This window comes from Rissa tridactyla, chromosome W (assembly GCF_028500815.1).
Source record: "Rissa tridactyla isolate bRisTri1 chromosome W, bRisTri1.patW.cur.20221130, whole genome shotgun sequence".
Taxonomy (NCBI): Eukaryota; Metazoa; Chordata; class Aves; order Charadriiformes; family Laridae; genus Rissa; species Rissa tridactyla.
In genome coordinates, this window is record NC_071496.1 from 30,076,094 (window position 1) to 30,095,117 (window position 19,024).

A 19,024-nucleotide genomic window follows, 5' to 3' on the forward strand; every position below is an offset into this window, starting at 1 on the left:
ACTGGATTCCAGAGCTGGTGTCAGGAACCCACGGATTAGCATCAGAGGCAGATGAACGGACAGGGTCCTCCTCGTAAGCTGACCATTGAAGAAAGAGAGCTGACCCTTTTCTCCCTCAGCTTTTATACTGAGCATGGGGCAGATGGGATGGAATACCCTGTTGGTCAGTTTTGGGTCACCTGTCCTGTCCGCTCCTCCCCGCAGGTGGGACCCCTCTACGCTTTTCTGCTTCTGACCCTCCAATGGGGCAACTAACGAAATTAGCTGACCTTGGTTGTTACAGCAATAAGTATAAGCAAGAGCCTCTCTGCGTACCATTCCTTGGCACTAATTGTAAACATTGGTCTTCTCACTCTGAGAACAAACCGTTCTCAGCACAACATGCTGTTAATTTCAGAGAGTTAGAAGAGGCCTAGCTAAGAAGTAAAATTACTGAACAGAAAGGTGGGTCTGTTCTACCTCAAACCAGGACAAGTATTGGCCAGTTTTCTCCTTCAGCAATGCCTAGGGCCAGCTGGATGGCTTTTACCTCTGCAAATTGACTTGATTCACCTTCTCCTTCAGTAGCTTCTGCACCTCATCATGTAGGACTCCACACAGCAGCTTTCCAGCTTCAATGCTTTCCTACAATATGACAAGACCCATCAGTGAACAGAGCATACTGTTTCTCATTAGCTGAGAGTTCGTTATATGGTGGGGCTTCCTCAGCATGAGCCTCCACCTCCTCTGGTGGCATTGTGAAGTCTTTGCCTTCAGGCCAGTTTGTGATCACTTCTACAATTCCTGGACAATTTGGGTTTCCTATTCGAGCTCGCTGTGTGATTAAGGCAACCCACTTACTCCAGGTAGCATCGGTGCCATGATGAGTAGAAGGAACTTTACCCTTGAACATCCAGCCCAGCACTGGTAATCGGGGTGCCAGGAGGAGCTGTGTTTCAGTACCAATTACCCCTGAGGCAGCTCTGACTCCTTCATATGCTGCCAAGATTTCTTTCTCAGTTGGGGTATAGTTGGCCTCAGAGCCTTTGTATCCTCGACTCCAGAATCCTAGGGCTCGACCTCGAGTCTCCCCTGGTGCTCTCTGCCAGAGGCTCCAGGTAGGGTCATTGTCCCCGGCTGCCATGTAGAGCACATATTTAATGTCCCATCCTGTTCAGACTGGTCCAAGGGCTACTGCATGCACAATCTCTTGTTTGATTTGCTCAAAGGCCTGTCACTGCTCAGGACCCCACGTAAACTCATTTTTCTTTCGAGTCACTTCATAGAGAGGTCCCACAATCTGACTATAACCTGGAACATACATTCTCCAGAAACCCACAACCCCTAAGAAGGCTTGTGTTTCCTTTTTGTCGGTAGGTGGGGACATAGCTGTTATTTTGTTCATCACATCCATTGGGATCTGGTGACAACCATCTTGCCACTTAATTCCCAAGAACTGGATGTCTCATGCAGGTCCCTTGACCTTACCTCTTTTTACAGCAAAACCTGCTCTCAGAAGAATCTTGATTATCTTCTTTCCTGCTCTCAGAAGAATCTTGATTATTTTCTTACCTTTCTTGAAAACTACTTCTGCTGTACTACCCCACACCATGAGGTCATCAATGTATTGCAGGTGTTCTGGAGCTCCACCCTTCTCCAGTGCAGTCTGGACCAGTCCATGGCAAATGGTGGGGCTGTGTTTCCACCCCTGGGGCAGTCAATTCCAGGTGTACTGGACGCCCCTCCAGGTGAAAGCAAACTGTGGCCTGCACTCTGCTGCTAAAGGAACAGAGAAAAAGGCATGAGCGATGTCAATGGTAGCATACCACTGGGCTGCCTTGGACTCCAGTTCGTACTGCAGTTCTAGCATGTCTGGCACAGCAGCACTCAGTGGTGGTGTGACTTCATTCAGGCCACGATAGTCTACTGTTAGCCGCCAGTCTCCATCAGGCTTTCGCACTGGCCATATCAGGCTGTTAAAGGGTGAGTGAATCTTGCTGATCACTCCTTGGGTCTCCAGCTGACGAATCAGCTTATGGATGGGAACCAGGGGGTCTCACTTAGTGCGATACTGTCATTGATGCACTGTGGCAGTAGCTATTGGCACCTGCTGTTCTTTAACCCTCAGCAGTCCCACCACAGAAGGGTCATCTGAAAGGCCAGGTAAGGCAGACAGCTGTGTAATGTCCTCAGTCTCTACAGCTGCTATACCAAAAGCCCACCCATACCCTTTTGGGTCTTTGAAATACCCTTTCTTGAGGTAGTCTATGCCAAGGATGCACGGAGTATCATCTGGGCCAGTCACAATGGGGTGCTTCTCCCATTTATTCCCATTCAGGCTCACTTCAGCCTCCAGTACAGTCAGTTCTTGAGACCCAGCTGTCACTCCAGAAATAGTGACAGATTCTGTCCCTTTATGATTCGATGGCAATAGGGTACACTGCGCACCAGTGTCCACCAGGGCTTTATACTTTTGTGGCTCTAATGTGCCAGGCCATCGAATCCACACAGTCCAATAAACTCGGTTATCCCTCTCCTCCTGGCTGGACGCAGGGCACCTCTAACCTTGAGGACAACATCTACAATTAGCAGATGAGCTCCTATCCAGACCAGAGAACCGCTTACCCTGGACTGGAGCAGCCACCCTCCTGCAAAAATTCTTCCTTCTATCTGCTTTACCTTTCAACTCAAGCACTCGTGCTTGTAGGACCAGGGTAGGTTTTTTATCCCATTTACTCATGTCCTCTCCATAGTTGCAGAAGCAAAGCCACGGGAAATCTCAGAGGGGGTCCTGTTCCTCTTGAATTGGTCTCCTAGTAGGAGGGTGTTTTTTCTTAATGACTGAGACGTGGGTCCGTTCAGGGGAAGAGTGGGATTCTTCCTCCATCCCAGACAGTTTTTCAAACAGTTTGTCATTCGTCTTAGCTATTGCCTCATTTTGCTCAGCTATTGTCTCGGTCATTTCCTCTGTTTTCTCAGTCACTTTTTCCACAGCTGCCACAGTAAGGAAACAAGAGAGACTGCCTTCATACTGTCGTACCCTGTTAGCCGCTTCATTTACAGTTGGTGCATCAGATCCCCCCAAACCATTGTTGACAATGTATGGGAATGCATCAATGATGCACTCCGTGCAAACTTGCTCAGCAAAGATCATTTGCACGGCATTTCATCAGGGTCTACATTCACTTGCCAGTCACCATAAATCACCTCTCGCACAGCCAGTTCCCTCAAGTACTTGATACCTTTTTCTATGCTGGTCCACTTACTTGGACAGCATTCAATACCATCCTTAAAGGGATATCTGCTCTTTATGGCTGATAGCAGTCGCCTCCAGAGACTGAGAGTGTTTGTCTTTCTCCCAATTGCTTTATCAATCCCTCCATCTTTGGACAGGCTTCCCACCTGCCTAGCTTCTCTACCATCTAAGTCTATGGAATCAGCCCCATTGTCCCAGCATCTGAGCAACCAGGAGATAAGTGTCTCCCCTTCTTGACAACTAAAGTCCTTTCTCATGTTTCTCAAACCCTTCATAGAGAAGGATTTAACAATTATCTCTGCATCCGAGTCCTCCTCCTGTGTTGACGCTGCCCAAGAAGGACCCTCTCCCATGCTGTCTGGCTTGAGCTGGTCTTTGTCATAAGGGGCAGGGGAACAAGCATATTTCCTTTTTTGCTTCCTGGTCACTGAGGCAGCTTTTACCGATTCTGTTGGAGTTTGTGTAGCAGCAGTTCTTGTTGTTGAGGCTGGAGCAACTGGTGTCAGTGCAGGAGGCAGGGTAACTTTTACCGCACGCTGCTGAGTGGTGCCAGGATGGGCTGGAGCATGGCCTGCACTGATGGGGGTTGGGGGGGTGTATGTGTGGCTGTCATGGCCGATGCTGCTGGGGCCGATGCCGCGGCTTCCCCCAGTACAGGCAGAGGCAGAGGCGTGGCCAGTGCCAGTGGGGGGGTAGCTTAGGGAGTGGTTTGTGTCTGTGCCAGCTGTGAATTGGCCCATGGGAGTTGAGTAGCAGCAGCACATGCCATACTATACCCACTCCTCCACCAATTTTTAACACAAACCCACCCCTGCAACACATTCAGGAGAACCAGCAACAAAATCACAACCTTTTGAAAGTAACATTCATTTTCTAAGCAGCCCAGAAGGTTTCCATCCCCTAGCTCTTTGACATCAGCATTAAAGGGCAAGATAAACCTTTCCCAGGTGAAACCAAAAGTGGAATTAGTAATAGAATCCATCACATGATGCCCAAGATATGCAGGTATAGCCATTATCCAAGTAATCATATTATACATCTGAATGCCAAACCGTACAAAAATAGCACATTTAAACCACCACAGACAAATACAGAGAGCAAGTAAACCATGCAATATATTCATGAGGTTAAGCAACATTGTACCTATTAACTTCAAATGAAGCTCTCTAAAGGAACAATATAACATTTCACTTAGGAATGACATTCCCTGAGCAAGCTGGAAGCTTGTGCCCCATGTTGGGCACTAATTAATCTGTTGCGGTTTGGGCTGGGTTGGCAAATGACAAGACAACAGATGCCCTCCCCCACTTCTCGCTCCAAGGAGAGGAAGGAGAGAGATAAGGAGATTTATGAGTTTAGATACACTAAACTACTTCAATGTAATATCAATAAGAAAATAAAAAGGAAATCATGAAATAGATACAATATATACAAAACTATTCCAAACTAGAATCAAAGGGGGAAGGGGATAAAACCAGGCCCACTAGTAACGAGCCTAGGGATAAAGGGCCAAGGATGGGGGTGAAACCGGTGGCCCAGCTCAAGTGCATCTACATGAATTCACGTAGCATGGGCAGCAAACGGGATGAGCTGGAAGCCATTGTGCAGCAGGACAGCTATGATGTAGTGGCCATCAGGGAAACGTGGTGGGATGACTGTCACGACTGGAATGCTGCGATGAATGGCTATAAGCTCTTCAGAAGGGATAGGCAAGGAAGGAGAGGCGGGGGTGTGGCTCTGTACATTAGGGAATGTTTTGATTGTATGGAGTGATTCCAGTGATGATAAAGTCGAGTGTTTATGGGTAAGGATGAAGGGGAAGGCAAATAAGGGAGATGTTGTGCTGGGAGTATGCTAGAGACCACCCGGCCAGGATGAGGACACAGATGAAGTATTCTATAAGTGGCTGGCTGAAGTCTCGCAGTCGCCAGCCCTTGTTCTGCTTGGGGACTTCAACCTGCCGGGTATCTGCTGGAAATACAACACAGCAGAGAGCAGGCAGGCTGCGAGGTTCCTCGAGTGCGTGGAAGAGAACTTCCTGACACAACTGGTAGGGGAGCCTACCGGGGGAGGTGCCTCGCTAGACCTACTGGTCACAAACAGAGAAGGACTAGTGGGAGATGTGGTGGTCGGAGGCTGTCTTGGGCTTAGTGATCATGAAATGGTCAAGTTTTCAATTGGCAGTGATGTAAGGAAGGAGGTTAGCAAAACCTCCACCTTGGTCTTCCGGAGGGTGGACTTTGGCTTGTTCAGGACACTGGTTGAGAGAGTCCCTTGGGAGACAGTCCTGAAGGGCAAAGGGGTCCAGGAAGGCTGGACGCCCTTCAAGAAGGAAACCTTAAAGGCCCAGGAGCAGGCTGTCCCCAAGTGTCGCAAGTCTAAAGGGCGGGGAAAATGGCCAGCCTGGATGAATAAGGAACTTCTGATGGGACTTAGGAATAAAAGGAGGGCTTACCACCTTTGGAAGAAGGGACAGGCAACTCAGGGGGAGTACAGAGATCTCGTTAGGTTATACAGAGAGAAAATTAGGAAGGCAAAAGCCCAGCTGGAGCTCAACTTGGCCACTAACATTAAGGACAACAAAAAAAGCTTTTATAAATACATCAACAGAAAGAGAGCCAGGGGGAATCTCCATCCCTTACTGGATGCCGGGGGGGAAAGTTGCAACCAAGGACGAGGTGAAGGCTGAGATACTGAATGCCTTCTTTGCCTCCATCTTCAGTAGTCAGACCAGCTGTCCCCAGGGGGTTCAGCCTCCGGAGCTGGAAGATAAGGATGGAGAGCAGAACAACCCACCCATAATCCAGGAGGAAGTAGTCAATGATCTGCTTCTGCACCTAGACGCACATAAGTCGATGGGGCCGGATGGGATTCACCCAAGAGTACTCAGGGAGCTGGCGGGAGAGCTCACCAAGCCTCTCTCCATCATTTATCAACAGTCTTGGTCAACAGGGCAGGTACCAGATGACTGGAGGGTGGCTAATGTGACGCCCATCTACAAGAAGGGTCGGAAGGAGGATCCGGGGAACTACAGGCCTGTCAGCCTGACCTCGGTACCAGGGAAGATCATGGAGAGGATCATCTCGAGTGAGCTCTCACGGCAAGTGCAGGGCAGCCAAGGGATCAGGGCCAGCCAGCGCGGGTTTAGAAAAGGGAGGTCCTGCTTAACCAACCTGATCTCCTTCTATGACCATGTGACCCGCCTTCTGGACGCGGGGAAGGCTGTGGACGTTGTCTATCTGGACTTTGGTAAGGCCTTTGACACCGTCCCCCACAGCATTCTCCCGGAGAAGCTGGCGAATCATGGCATAGACAAGTGTCCTCTTCGCTGGGTTAAAAACTGGCTGGATGGCCGTGCCCAGAGTTGGGATTAATGGGGTGAAATCCTCTTGGCGGCCGGTCACCAGTGGTGTCCCTCAGGGCTCGGTTTTGGGGCCGGTTTTGTCTAATATCTTTATCAATGATCTGGATGAGGGGACTGAGTGCACCCTCAGTAAGTCTGCAGACGACACCAAGCTAGGCGGGAGTGTCGATCTGCTTGAGGGTAGGGAGGCTCTACAGAGGGACCTGGACAGGCTGGATCCATGGGCCAAGGCCAACTGTGTGAGGTTTAATAAGGCCAAGTGCCGGGTCCTGCATTTCGGTCACAACAACCCCAAGCAACGCTACAGGCTTGGGGCAGAGTGGCTGGAAAGCTGCCCAGCAGAAAAGGACCTGGGGGTGCTGGTGGACGGCCAGCTTAACATGAGCCAGCAGTGTGCCCAGGTGGCCAAGAAGGCCAACAGCATTCTGGCTTGTATCAGGAACAGCGTGGCCAGCAGGAGCAGGGGAGTGATGGTGCCTCTGTACTCGGCACTGGTGAGGCCTCACCTCGAGTGCTGTGTTCAGGTCTGGGCCCCGCTGTACAAGAGGGACATTGAGGTGCTGGAGCGTGTCCAGAGGAGAGCTACCAGGCTGGTGAGGGGTCTGGAGACCAGGGCATATGAGGAGAGGCCGAGGGAGCTGGGCATGTTTAGCTTGGAGAAGAGGAGGCTGAGGGGAGACCTCATTGCCCTCCACAACTACCTGAAAGGAGGGTGGAGAGAGGTGGGTGGTGGCCTCTTCTCCCAGGTGAATAATGACGGGACCAGAGGAAATGGTCTGAAGCTGCAGCAGGGGAGGTTTAGGTTAGATATCAGGAAGAATTGCTTTACTGAAAGAGTGGTCAGGCGCTGGAACAGCCTGCCCAGGGAGGGGGTTGAGTCACCAGCCCTAGAGGTGTTTAAGAAACGTCTAGATGTGGCACTTCAGGGCGTGCTCTAGTGGCAGAGATTGTAGGGGGTTTTGTCCTGGTTTGAGGTAAAACAGAACCAGTTTTCTCTTCAGTAATTTTACTTTGGAGCTAAGCCTCTTCTAACTAACTCACTCGCTGAAATTAACAGCATATTGTGAGACACTATTCATTCTCAGAGAGATAAGACCTGATTATTTATATTTTATGCCAAGGAATGGTACACAGAGAGGCTCCTGCTTATACTTATTGCTATAACAACCAAGATCTTTGTTATTTGCCCCACTGGAGGGTCAGAAGCAGAAAAACGTAGAGGGGTTGCACCTGTGGCGGGACACTGGGTTGGGGCTGGGCTGCAGATGCAGGTGAGTGGTGGGCAAGAAGGGGAGATGGGAGCTAAGAGGGGGCTGGAGTGGCTGTGTGGTGCCCAGGCTGATGGCTCTGCCCTGCAGACTGCTCCCGACCCAGCCTGGCCCGTCCACCCTTCCTGCCCTCCAGCACCTCCATGAACATGCCCCACTCCTTCGGCTCTGTGGGTGAGCTGGTGCTGGGAGACAGCCCTCTGCCCACCAGTCCCAATGGCACGAAGCACCCGGTCCCCATCCCCACCATCTCGCCTGCCAGTGAGCTGTGCTGGCCAGTCCGCCCCATGCTACGCAATGAGCTGGACACCTTTTCCGTCCACTTCTACATCTTCTTTGGGCCCAACGTGTCAGTGCCACCTGACCGCCCCGCTGTCTTCGTCATCAACCTCCTACCGGTGCTGGATAGTGGTGGAGTGCTCAACCTGGAGCTGCGGCTAAATGTGGTGAGGTGGCCACGCCATGCCCCAGACGGGGCAGGGCAGCGCGGGGGGGGGGACGGGCTGGGAGATGGGTGATATCAGGGCTGCAGCAAGGCGAGGGACAGGATTTGGGGTGCTCTTGGGTCATGGGCCATGGTTTGGGAGCTCTTGGGTGATAGAGCACAGATTAGGGTGCTCTAAAGGCAGGATGATGGCCTGGATTTGGGGTGTTCTTAGGTGATGGGCAGTGGGCTAGGGCACCTGCTAGGTGGTGTACCACAAGCCGGGTGCTGTCAGAGCAGGGGACATCCCCAGCACTGGTTTAAGGCCATCTCCTCCTCTGCTGTCAGAGCTCCCTGTGTGGCGAGAACGCAACAGTGTTTGGGTGTCTGAACCATGAAGTCCCGCTGATGTCCAGTGACAATGCATCGGTCACCTGTGAGGCGGGTAGGCTGGGCTGTGCACGTCCATCCTGCCACGGCCGTGGGGGTCACCCCCCCCCATGTGTCCAGTGAGAGGCTGGGTGGGAGAAGGCAGAGACCATGGGTGCATCTGTCCCTGGAGCCTGGCACGGGGTGCCCTATCCTAGCTCTGCCCAGGGGAAGGGGCTGCCCCCTGCCTTGCTCACCTGGAGCTTTCCCTGCCTGCAGAGTCCCTGGCAGGCTTCCTGCTCTCTGTCAATGCCACGGCCAGCCTCAGCCGCCTGCGGATTCCCTACCCCCAGACGGGCAGCTGGTACCTGAGCCTGCGCTTGCTCTGTGCCACAGAGCATGGGTAAGAGCCCCAGCATGTCCCCTCCCTGTGTGCCCAGAGGGGACGTCCCCACCATGGCCTGCATCCATGTGTGCTGTGGGTCCATGGATGTACCTGGTCCCTGCCCAGCATGTCACTGCTCACATGGCTTTGCGGGCTGTGTGTCACCATGTGAGTGCCTGTGTGGGCACGGATGGCTCTAGCTTGCACCTCCCTGACCATCTGTGGGTCCCCACGTCTCTTCCCTGTCTCTTGGTTAGGAAGCACCTGTCAGCTTGTGAATGCTGCGCATCTGTTGGTGCCTGTCTGTCTCTGCAGCAGTGCCCATCTGTACTCATGCCCAGGAGGGGACTGGGCTGTCACTGCGAGGACAAGGCTTGGCTGTGTGTATGAGGGGGCAGCTCTGGTCAGGCTGCTGTGTCCCTGCTCCACTCAGCATCTCCAGGGACTGGTCCCATGCCTGTACCTCTGCTCTTGGCTTGTGTGTCTGTCTGAGAGCCCTACGGAGGAGGGATTGTTGTGTGCGTGTGTCTGTGCATGTGAGTCCATGGGGGGCTCTGCCGTGCAAATGGTGCTCTGTGTGTGTTCAGTGCATGCATGCAGACAGCACTGCGTGCAAATTCAGGTTTGTGCAAGCAGACAGGGCTGCGTGTATTCTTTGTGTGTGCAGATTTGGCTGTGTGAACACATGCAGGAACAGCAGACACGTGCAGACATGCCCCATGTATGTGTGCCTATGTGTGCACAGGCAGCACTTGGCACATGCTGTCTGGATGTGGGCCTGTCTGTGCTCCTGCGTGCTGGAGGCTGTCAAGGTGCTAGGTGTGCCCAGAGCTGTGTGCATGGGAGGTGTGGGGCAGCGGAGGTGGTGTGCCTGCTCTGACTCCTCTGCTGCGTTTCTAGTTCACGCTGAATTGCCAGTTGCAGTTGGTCCCTCCATGACATGGTCACACATGGGCATTGCAAGGCACGGTGTTTGCACAGCAAAATCCAAACAAAATAGGAGCCAATAGCATTGCTAAAGGCAAAGTGGGTCTAAGCACAGCTGCGTTCCTCCTGCTCACCCAGCCTGGCACAGACAATTGCAGTGCAAAGATCCTTGGGGACCAGCTCTGAGCTGCCATGTGTAGCACCAAAGCAGCTCATTTCTGCGCTTGCTGAGTCCCTGGGTCTCCCATAGACAGCAACGTCTGGGTGTGGTGGGTGCCTCTGTTGGAGGTGGGAGCTGCTTGAGGGGTGCAGGGCAAAGGCTGACCCCCTTCTCCTGTGCTGCAGGTTCGAGCCTTGCACCAATGTGACGGCTGAGGTGTACCTGCGTGCCTACCTCTCGCCCTGCATCAATGACTGTGGCATCTATGGCCAGTGCAAGCTGCTGCGCACCAACAACTACCTGTATGCTGTCTGCGAGTGCAAAGCTGGTGAGAGCTTCCCCAGGCACCCACAGTGCCCGCTGCACCCAGGGACCCCCCTGGCATCCTCCCCTCCTCCCCAGGGGTTGCGTACCCCCTTAGTCCTCCTGTGCCGGCTTTACACAGGGTGCTGGAGAGGGTCTTCCCTGCTCCCTCCTCAGCCACTGGTGGGTGCTGCAGGGGTAACAGTGGCTCTCCCTGGCCGCAGGCTGGAATGGCTGGGGCTGCACGGACAATGCCGAGGCTTTCTCTTATGGCTTCCAGCTCCTCTCCACGCTGCTGCTGTGCCTCAGCAATGTCATGTTTGTGCCTCCTGTGGCCATTGCCATCCGCAGCCACTGCCTCCTAGAAGCTGCCATCTACATCTTCACCATGTTCTTCTCCACTGTGAGTGCAGGGTCGGGGGGCAGGTGATGGGCCGGTGCTGTGTGGGGCAGCTCTCACACCCTTTCCCCCCACCCCAGTTTTACCACGCCTGTGACCAGCCTGGCATCGTAGTGTTCTGCATCATGGAGTACGATGTGCTGCAGTTCTGCGACTTCCTGGGCTCCCTTATGTCTGTCTGGGTCACCGTCATCGCCATGGCCCGGCTCCAGCCTGTGGTCAAGCAGGCAAATGGGGGAAGGGGGCATGCGGGATGGCTAGGGAAGAGACCCATCCTGACATGTGCCCCATTGCCCCATAGGTGCTGTACCTGCTGGGGGCCATGCTGCTCTCCATGGCTCTGCAGATGGACCGCCACGGGCTCTGGAACCTGCTGGGGCCCAGCCTCTTTGCCTTAGGGACCATGGCCATTGCCTGGGTAAGGAGATGCTGTCCCCACCCATCCCCTTACATCCCCATCCCAGCCGTGCTCTGCATCCTGTCCAGCCCCACTCCCCTGCCAGCATCTCCCCTCTGCTGCCTTCACCCTTCCCCATGAACGACCTTCCCTGGCTCATGGGGGACATAGCACCACAGCAGAGGGCCCGCACCCATCCCTGCGAGGGCTGCCTCTTCCAGCCCCCCGCTTTCCCCACTTCAGACAGCTCGCACCATCCGGCGCCGCCACTGCTACCCGCCGACCTGGAAGCGCTGGGCTTTCTACCTGTGCCCGGGAGTGCTGATTGCAGCAGCCGCTGTGCTGCTCTATGCCTTTGTGGAGACAGAGGAGAACTACTTCTACATCCACAGCATCTGGCACCTGCTCATCGCCAGCAGCGTTGGCTTCCTGCTGCCGCCCCGTGCCAAACCCAATGGGCGCCTGGGACCCCTGCCCCGGCGCAAGGGCTGCAGGTACCAGCTCTGCATCAATGAACAGGAGGAGCTGGGGCTTGTCGACACAGCGATGGCCTCCATCAACAGCATTTGTACCAGCTGATGCTGTTGGCAGCCTGGACTCCTCTGTCACAGACAGCAGCCCCACAAGGCCCAGCACCCGCTCTCTTTACCAGCCACCCATCCTGGGAGCACCAGGACTCTTCCAGGTGAGCGCACAGCCACCTGTGCTGCCCCGTTCTTACAATTACAGCCTTGTTGAACTTGTCTCCAGGAGTTGCTGTGGCTCAGTTCGGTACAGAGCTGGGGGGCTCGAGGCTGAGCTGGGGCCACACACTCCTCTTTGCAGGGCTATGGAAGTGCTCAGGGGACATGGCTGGATACAGAGCAGGGAATGGCAACTGCTCTTGCTCAGGGTCCTATGGCAAGAGCTTCTGCTCTGTGGTGGGCTTCTCTGGGGCTGACGCAACTCCAGGATGGAGCAAAGTGGCTGACAAGGTGGGGGAGCAGGGGCTCCAGCCTTTTGTCTCACTGCAGGGCAGACTGCAGAGCTGGGAGAACTTCACCGTGGTACTGAGCTCTCGTGGGATGGCTGTAATGCCTGATCCATGTGGAGACATGCTGTGCCAGGGCAGCCAGGGTCCTCCTCAAGTTGGCAGGACAGTAGGGAGCCTGTAGCCCTGGGGGAAGCTGCCAGTGGGGAGTAGTCCTGGTGCTGCCTGCTGTGGCAATGCACGGGGCTGAGTGCACTGTCTGTAAGGGCCACAGCCCCATTCATGTCACCCCTCTGCCTGGATCAGCCCCCCGTGGTGCCTCACACATGGGTGCACCCACCCAGGAGCAGTGGAGTGGCAACCCTGTGTCCCTGTCAGTGCCACCAGCCATGAGCAACGGCCCTGTCTCTGCAGGACACTGAGTATCAGTGGGAGGGGGCATTGCATGGCCTGTACCCCCCATATCTGGTTGGGGCAACCCTGTCTCAGCCTCTGTTCCTCATTGCCCCCCCCCCAGGGTCAGACCCACAGGCTCAGCACCCACCTGAGCCAGTGATGACCGTGGTGTGGTGGCAGCAAACACCCGAGCTGTGCACGTGGCTCAAGGACAGGGCATTTCCACACTGTCCCTTCAGCTCAGAGGGGGCAAGATGGACCAGAAAGGAGAGAGGAAAACCCACTGCTCCTTCTCACCCCTGCAGGGGACTGCGCCAACCCCCCAGGCTCTTCCCAACTCCACAGGGATCTTCGTGGTGAGTCCACAGGCAAAGCTCTACATCCCGGCAGTCACATCCTGACTCAGCAGAGCCACTCACCAGCAGCCCCACCTCCCTGAACTCTGGGGACAGAGCCCAAGCGCAGGAAGATTTACTGGATGCCTAATAGGATTAGCAACTGCAAGCAGGCAGCACCATAATAGGATTGCAATCTAATTAAACCTGCTGCTTGGAAGCTGGGCCCCAGCAGGTCAGAGCAGAGTGGGCAGGAGCAGGGGTGAGGTGGCAAGGGTTACAACAGTGGCAGCAGATTCAGGACTTTGCTGCCCAACCCTCTAGGTTGTGCAGGGGGCAATGGCCATGAGGAGCCAGCCTAGCATGGAAACATGTCAGGAGGACCTGCACCCACTGCCCCCCTCCCCCTGAGATTTCATGCTCCAGCCCTTTCTCTGTGTCATGGTTTGGGCCGGGTTGGCCAGTGAGAAGATAACAGATGCTCTCCCCTACCTCTCGCTCCAAGGAGAGGAAGAAGAGAGATAAAGAAAGTTATGAGTTTAGAAAAACCTGAACTACTTAAATGAAAAATCAATAATAAAATAAAAAAAGGATATAAGATAAGGAAACAAACACAATATAAGTAAATATATACAAAACAGGATCAAGCTCCCAGGGAGATGTCACTGGCAGGCACTGGGAAAGTTCCAGACTGGGCTCAGTGACAAATGGGAACTGGAACACCCTGACCAGGATCAAAAGGCAGATGAGCTGACAGGGCCCTCCTCAGCTGTCAATCACTGAAGAAAGAGAGACATTGGAGAAGCAGTCCACTGAAGAAGAGCCAGCCTGATGCCTTTGCTCCCTCAGCTTTTATCCTGAGCAGGGCAGATGGGCTGGAATACCCGATTGGTCAGCTTGGGTCACCTGACCTGTCCACTCCTCCCCACAGGTGCGACCCCTCCATGGGGTAAACAACCAGGTCAGGTGACCCTGGTTGCCACAGCAACAAGTGTGAGCAAGAGCCTCTCTCCCTGAACAGAAAGTGGGCTCTGCTCCACCCCGAACCAGGACATTCCACCCCTTAGTCCATACCATTGGCATCATGCTCAGATCACTAATACTTCTTATCCATCAAATATAGACATATACAGATATATAGAGATCAGTCATGTATGATTTGTCTCTATACACAAGAGTTCATTAAGTCCATTTAGTTCATAAGTGCAGAGTCTCATCTATCCTAGCAGACTCAGAACTGAGTATTCTCACCCAGGGTCAAATTTCCTTGAGGCACACATTGAGCTTCTCCATTCTCCAGCATCACCCACCAAGTACATCCAGGCCCTTGAGCAAACACAGTCCCACAAATGGGTTTGCCTTTGCCTGAGGCAGGAAAAGCGCAAACGGTTTTCCCTAACATATCCCTTTCATGCACCACAGGGACTTTATCCCCTTCTACTGCATGTAAAAGGTCTGACTGAGCAGGACCAGCTCGATTGATGGATCCCCTGGTGTTAACTAACCAGGTAGCTTGTGCTAAAGGCTTGTCCCAATTTTTGAAGGATCCACCCCCCATTGCTTTCAGGGTGGTTTTCAATAGTCCATTGTACCGTTCAATTTTCCCAGAAGCTGGTGCATGACAGGGGATCTGCTATACCCACTCAATGCCATGTTCTTTTGCCCAATTACTTATAAGACTGTTTTTGAAATGAGTCCCACTGTCTGACTCAGTTCCTTCTGGAGTACCGTGTCGCCACGAGACTTGCCTTTCAAGGCCCAGGATGGTATTCTGGGCAGCAGCATGGGGCACGGCGTAGGTTTCCAACCATCCGGTGCTTCCTTCTACCATAGCAAGCAGATAGCACTTACCCTGGTGGGTTTGAGGGAGTGTGATGTAGTCAGTTTGCCAGGCCTCCCCATACTTATATTTCAGCCGTCATCCCCCATACCACAAAGGTTTTAACCTTTTAGCTTGCTCGATTTCGGCGCATGTTTTACAAACGTGGATGACCTGCACAATAGCATCCATGGTTAAATCCACCCCTCGGTCACGGGCCCATTTGTATGTTGCATCCCTTCCTTGATGGCCTGAAGTGTCATGGGCCCACCGAGCTAAAAACAGTTCACCTTTATGTTCCCAGTCCAAATCTGTCTGGAAAATCTTTGCAGCCTGATCCACTTGCTGATTGTTCCGATGTTCCTCAGAGTCTGGTATTGCTTTAACTTAGCTTTCCGTAATCCAAAGTTTGGATCCCATTCTGGGTCTACCTTCAAAGGCAAGTACTGATTAGGTTCCTCCTGTCTATTCCTTTTTCCTCACTCTTCTTTCACCTTGTCTAGTACCATTCTCCTTTCCTCTGCAGTAAAAAAGGTATTCAGTAGAGTCTGCGTATCTCCCCAGTTGGGGTTGTGAGTTAGCATAATAGTTTCTAAAAGCCGATACATCTCTTCAGGATTCTCTTGGTATGACCCTACAGACTGTTTCCCATGTAACAGGTCAGAAGTGGTAAATGGGACATGTACAAAAACTGGTGCATTGTCGACCCCTACTGTTTGTCTTAAAGGCGCTTGTAACGCCATTTGGGAATGTTCCCGAGTCCTACTTGAAATAGGACTAAAATTCTCAGTTCCCGTCTGTCCTTTTTTCTGATCCACCCCACGGTCCCCTCACTCTTTATTTACTCCTGTCCTGGTGAAGCTGCCCTCTCCTGTGGGACACCCAGCACAGGGTGTGCGGCACTGTCTCTCCCACCAAACCTCACTGATAGTGTGCTGGGACACCCCATGGGAGACCCCAGGTCCCCTCAGCTACCTACCCTTCATTGCAGGGTCAGGAACACCAACCCGTCCATCCCTATGGGGCTGGGTGAGCATTGCCAGTGCGTTCCCCATGGTCTCCAGCCTCGGCCCCACGGGGATGCGCTTGGGGCGAAGGCTGGACTCTGCCTTTCCCCCACTCCAGAGAACTGGGGTCCCTGTGACTCCTACCCCTCTCCCAATGCAAACAGCCTTCCTTATGCTCCATTCCTACCTCTGCCAGGCACAGCAACTGCATAACCACGGCAACAGTGTCCCTATAACAATCTGACATCCCCATGGCAACTGACTCCCCAGCAGCTGGTGAAGAGTGCTTCCTTGATGCTGGGGAGGGGTGAGGGAATTTGAGCCCCACCAGGACTGATGGCTGCAGGGATGGGTGGCTGCAGGGACATGTGAACAGACACAGCCAGGAAGGTGCCTGGGGCAGCACAAGCCTTCTTGGCCTCTGTCCTGCCAGGGAGGCTGCAGGGGACACAGGCGATGCAGGAGAGGGAGGTGGCCCTGAGGACAGCATTGTCACGGTTCAGCCTCCTGTGTCCCAGCCCCGTCTTGCCTGCTGGGCTGTCAGTGCCATCGGTCCGACATTCCCTGCTCCTATACATGCTCCCTGGAAATGGGTATCCCAAAGGCTGGGACCATGCTTCCCCCCACAATCTCCTTCCACCCCTAACTCCCACTGCAGGGATGCTCTGCCCACTGCCCACAGCCTGCCCTCCCTGTGGGGCTGCTGGGCCCTGCTGCTGCTGCTTGCCCATGTTTGACAGTCAAGGCTCACCAGACAGCGTCCCTGACACAGTCTGTCATTGCAGATGGCAATTGCATGCCATGCAACTGTCGTGGTTTGGCCTCAGACGGCAACAAAGAACCACGTGCCGCTGGCTCGGGCCTTCCCAATACGGGAAGAATCGGAAGAAAAAGGCAAAACTCGTGGGTTGAGACAAAGGCAGTTAAACAGAACAGCAAAGGGAACAAGAAAACAACAACAATAACACGGACAGAGGAATATACAAACACGATTACGGAACCGCCACTCCCCGACCGGACCCGGGACGCCCCAGCCCTCGACTTCCTGCCCCCTCCCCCGGCAGCTCAGGGTGGGCATGGCTCACATGGCATGGAATACCTGTGTCCTGGGGAGAATTAACCCTATCCCCATTGGAACCAGGACATTATCCACCCCTTATTCCGTACCATCTATGCCATGCCCAGATCTTACAGGTTCCAATGAATTGCCACCACTTTCCCCTGTCATGTATATATACACATATATATTCATGCGGATATAATGCCCTTAGTCTATGGGCCATCCCTCCAAAGTGTCCGGTGAGTTCATTTAATCCATGGCTTTGGGCTCCATCTGTCAGGACAGTCTCTCAGGGCAGGTGAGATGCTGGGTGGTGCTGGCCTGTTGCATGCTGTATTTTCGGAGCTTGTGGCTGGTGCACCCGGTGTGGCTCATGCCCACAGTCCATGGGCTGAAGATGTAGATCTTGAGGAAGTTGCTGGGCACCAGCTGCTGAGGTCAGTTCTGATCCCATCACCGCTGTGGCTTACTCGTCTTTTTTTTGTTTTTTTTTTTTTTTGTTTTTTTTTGTTTTTTTTTTTGTTTTTTTTTCATCAAAGTCCATCTGTCCTTAATTTGGGTGATTCTTACTGTAATACAGCTGATAGCAATTATAGCAATGAGGACATACAGTGGCAGGGTTACTTAGCAATCAACAACACACAAATCGATTCATTGGCTATTCTCACCCAAAATGAGATCCCCATGAGGTACACATCGGACTTCCCCATCCTTCCGCATCACCCACCAAGCGCACCCAGGTCCTTGGGCAAAAGCAATCCCACGGATGGGTTTGCCTTTGCCTGAGGCAGGACTAACCCAGACTGTCTTCCCTGACATATTCTTCATGTGCACTACGGGGACTTTATCCCCTTCTACGGTACGTGGAAGTTTTGATTGGGCAGGGCCAGCCCGATTGGTAGATCCCCTGGTGTTAACTAGCCAGGTAGCCTTTGCTAAATGTGCATCCCAGTGTTTAAAGTCCCACCACCCATTGCTCTCAGTGTAGTTTTTAACAGCCCATTGTATCGTTCTGTCTTCCCAGAGGCTGGTGCGTGACAGGGGATGTGATGTACCCACTCAATGCCATGCTCTTTGGCCCAGGTGTCTATGAGGCTGTTTCGGAAATGAGTCCCGTTGTCCGACTCAATTCTCTCTGGGGTACCATGTTGCCACAGGACTTGCTTTTCAAGGCCCAGGATAGTGTTCCGGGCAGTGGCATGGGGCACAGGGTATGTTTCCAGCCATCCAGTGGTTGCTTCCACCATTGTGAGCACAGGGCGCTTGCCTTGACGGGTTTGTGGCAGTGTGATATAGTCAATCTGCCAGGCCTCCCCAGATTTATATTTCAGCCATCGTCCTCCATACCAGAGAGGCTTCAAACGCTTGGCTTGCTTGATTGCAGCGCATGTCTCACATTCATGGATGACCTGTGCAATAGTGTCCATGGTCAGGTCCACCCCTCGGTCACGAGCCCATCTATATGTCGCATCTCTTCCTTGATGGCCTGAGGAGTCATGGGCCCACCGAGCTATGAATAGTTCACCCTTATGTTGCCAGTCCAGATCCACCTGAGCCACTTCAATCCTAGCGGCCCGATCCACCTGATGGTTGATCTGATGTTCCTCCGTGGCCCGATTCTTCGGTACAGGGGCATCTACGTGGCGTACTTTCACAACCAGATTCTCTATCCGGGCAGCAATATCTTGCCATAGTTCAGCAGCCCAGATGGGTTTGCCTCTGCGCTGCCAGTTGCCCTGCTTCCACTGCTGTAGCCACCCCCACAGAGCATTTGCCACCCTCCATGAGTCAGTGTAGAGATCAAGTACTGGCCATTTTTCTCGCTCGGCAACGTCCAAAGCCAGCTGGATGGCTGTCACCTCTGCAAACTGGCTCGATTCACCTTGTCCTTCACTGGCTTCTGCAACCCGTCGTGTAGGACTCCACACAGCAGCCTTCCACTTTCCATGCTTTCCCACAATGCGGCAGGACCCATCAGTGAACAGAGCATATTTCTTCTCATTTTCTGGCAGTTTATTATACGGTGGGGCCTCTTCCGCACGTGTCACCTCCTCCTCTGGTGACATTCCGCAATCCTTGCCTTCTGGCCAATCCATGATCACTTCCAGAATTCCTGGGCGACTGGGGTTTCCCATTCGAGTTCGCTGTGTGATCAGTGCAATCCACTTACTCCATGTAGCATCAGTTGCATGATGTGTGGTGGGG

General features: G+C 53.3%; 1 protein-coding gene across 1 annotated transcript; it reads left to right on the forward strand.

Moving 5' to 3' along the window:
• Window positions 1-8,016: 8,016 nt before the first annotated feature.
• LOC128901924 (transmembrane protein 8B-like) lies at window positions 8,017-11,811 on the forward strand. Its single transcript, XM_054184067.1, has 8 exons — window positions 8,017-8,313; window positions 8,640-8,736; window positions 8,940-9,063; window positions 10,318-10,460; window positions 10,660-10,838; window positions 10,916-11,062; window positions 11,137-11,253; window positions 11,476-11,811. Exons 1-8 carry the CDS (start codon window positions 8,017-8,019, stop codon window positions 11,809-11,811), a joined length of 1,440 nt encoding a protein of 479 aa, XP_054040042.1.
• The last annotated feature ends 7,213 nt before the right edge of the window (window positions 11,812-19,024 follow it).

Bases quoted from the DNA above. Each gene is read 5' to 3' on its own strand.
- LOC128901924 (XM_054184067.1), top strand. From the start codon at position 8,017: ATGCCCCACTCCTTCGGCTCTGTGGGTGAGCTGGTGCTGGGAGACAGC. The intron at 8,737-8,939 runs GTAGGCTGGGCT...CCCTGCCTGCAG, and splicing joins ATCGGTCACCTGTGAGGCGG to AGTCCCTGGCAGGCTTCCTG. The intron at 10,839-10,915 runs GTGAGTGCAGGG...CCCCCACCCCAG, and splicing joins TCACCATGTTCTTCTCCACT to TTTTACCACGCCTGTGACCA.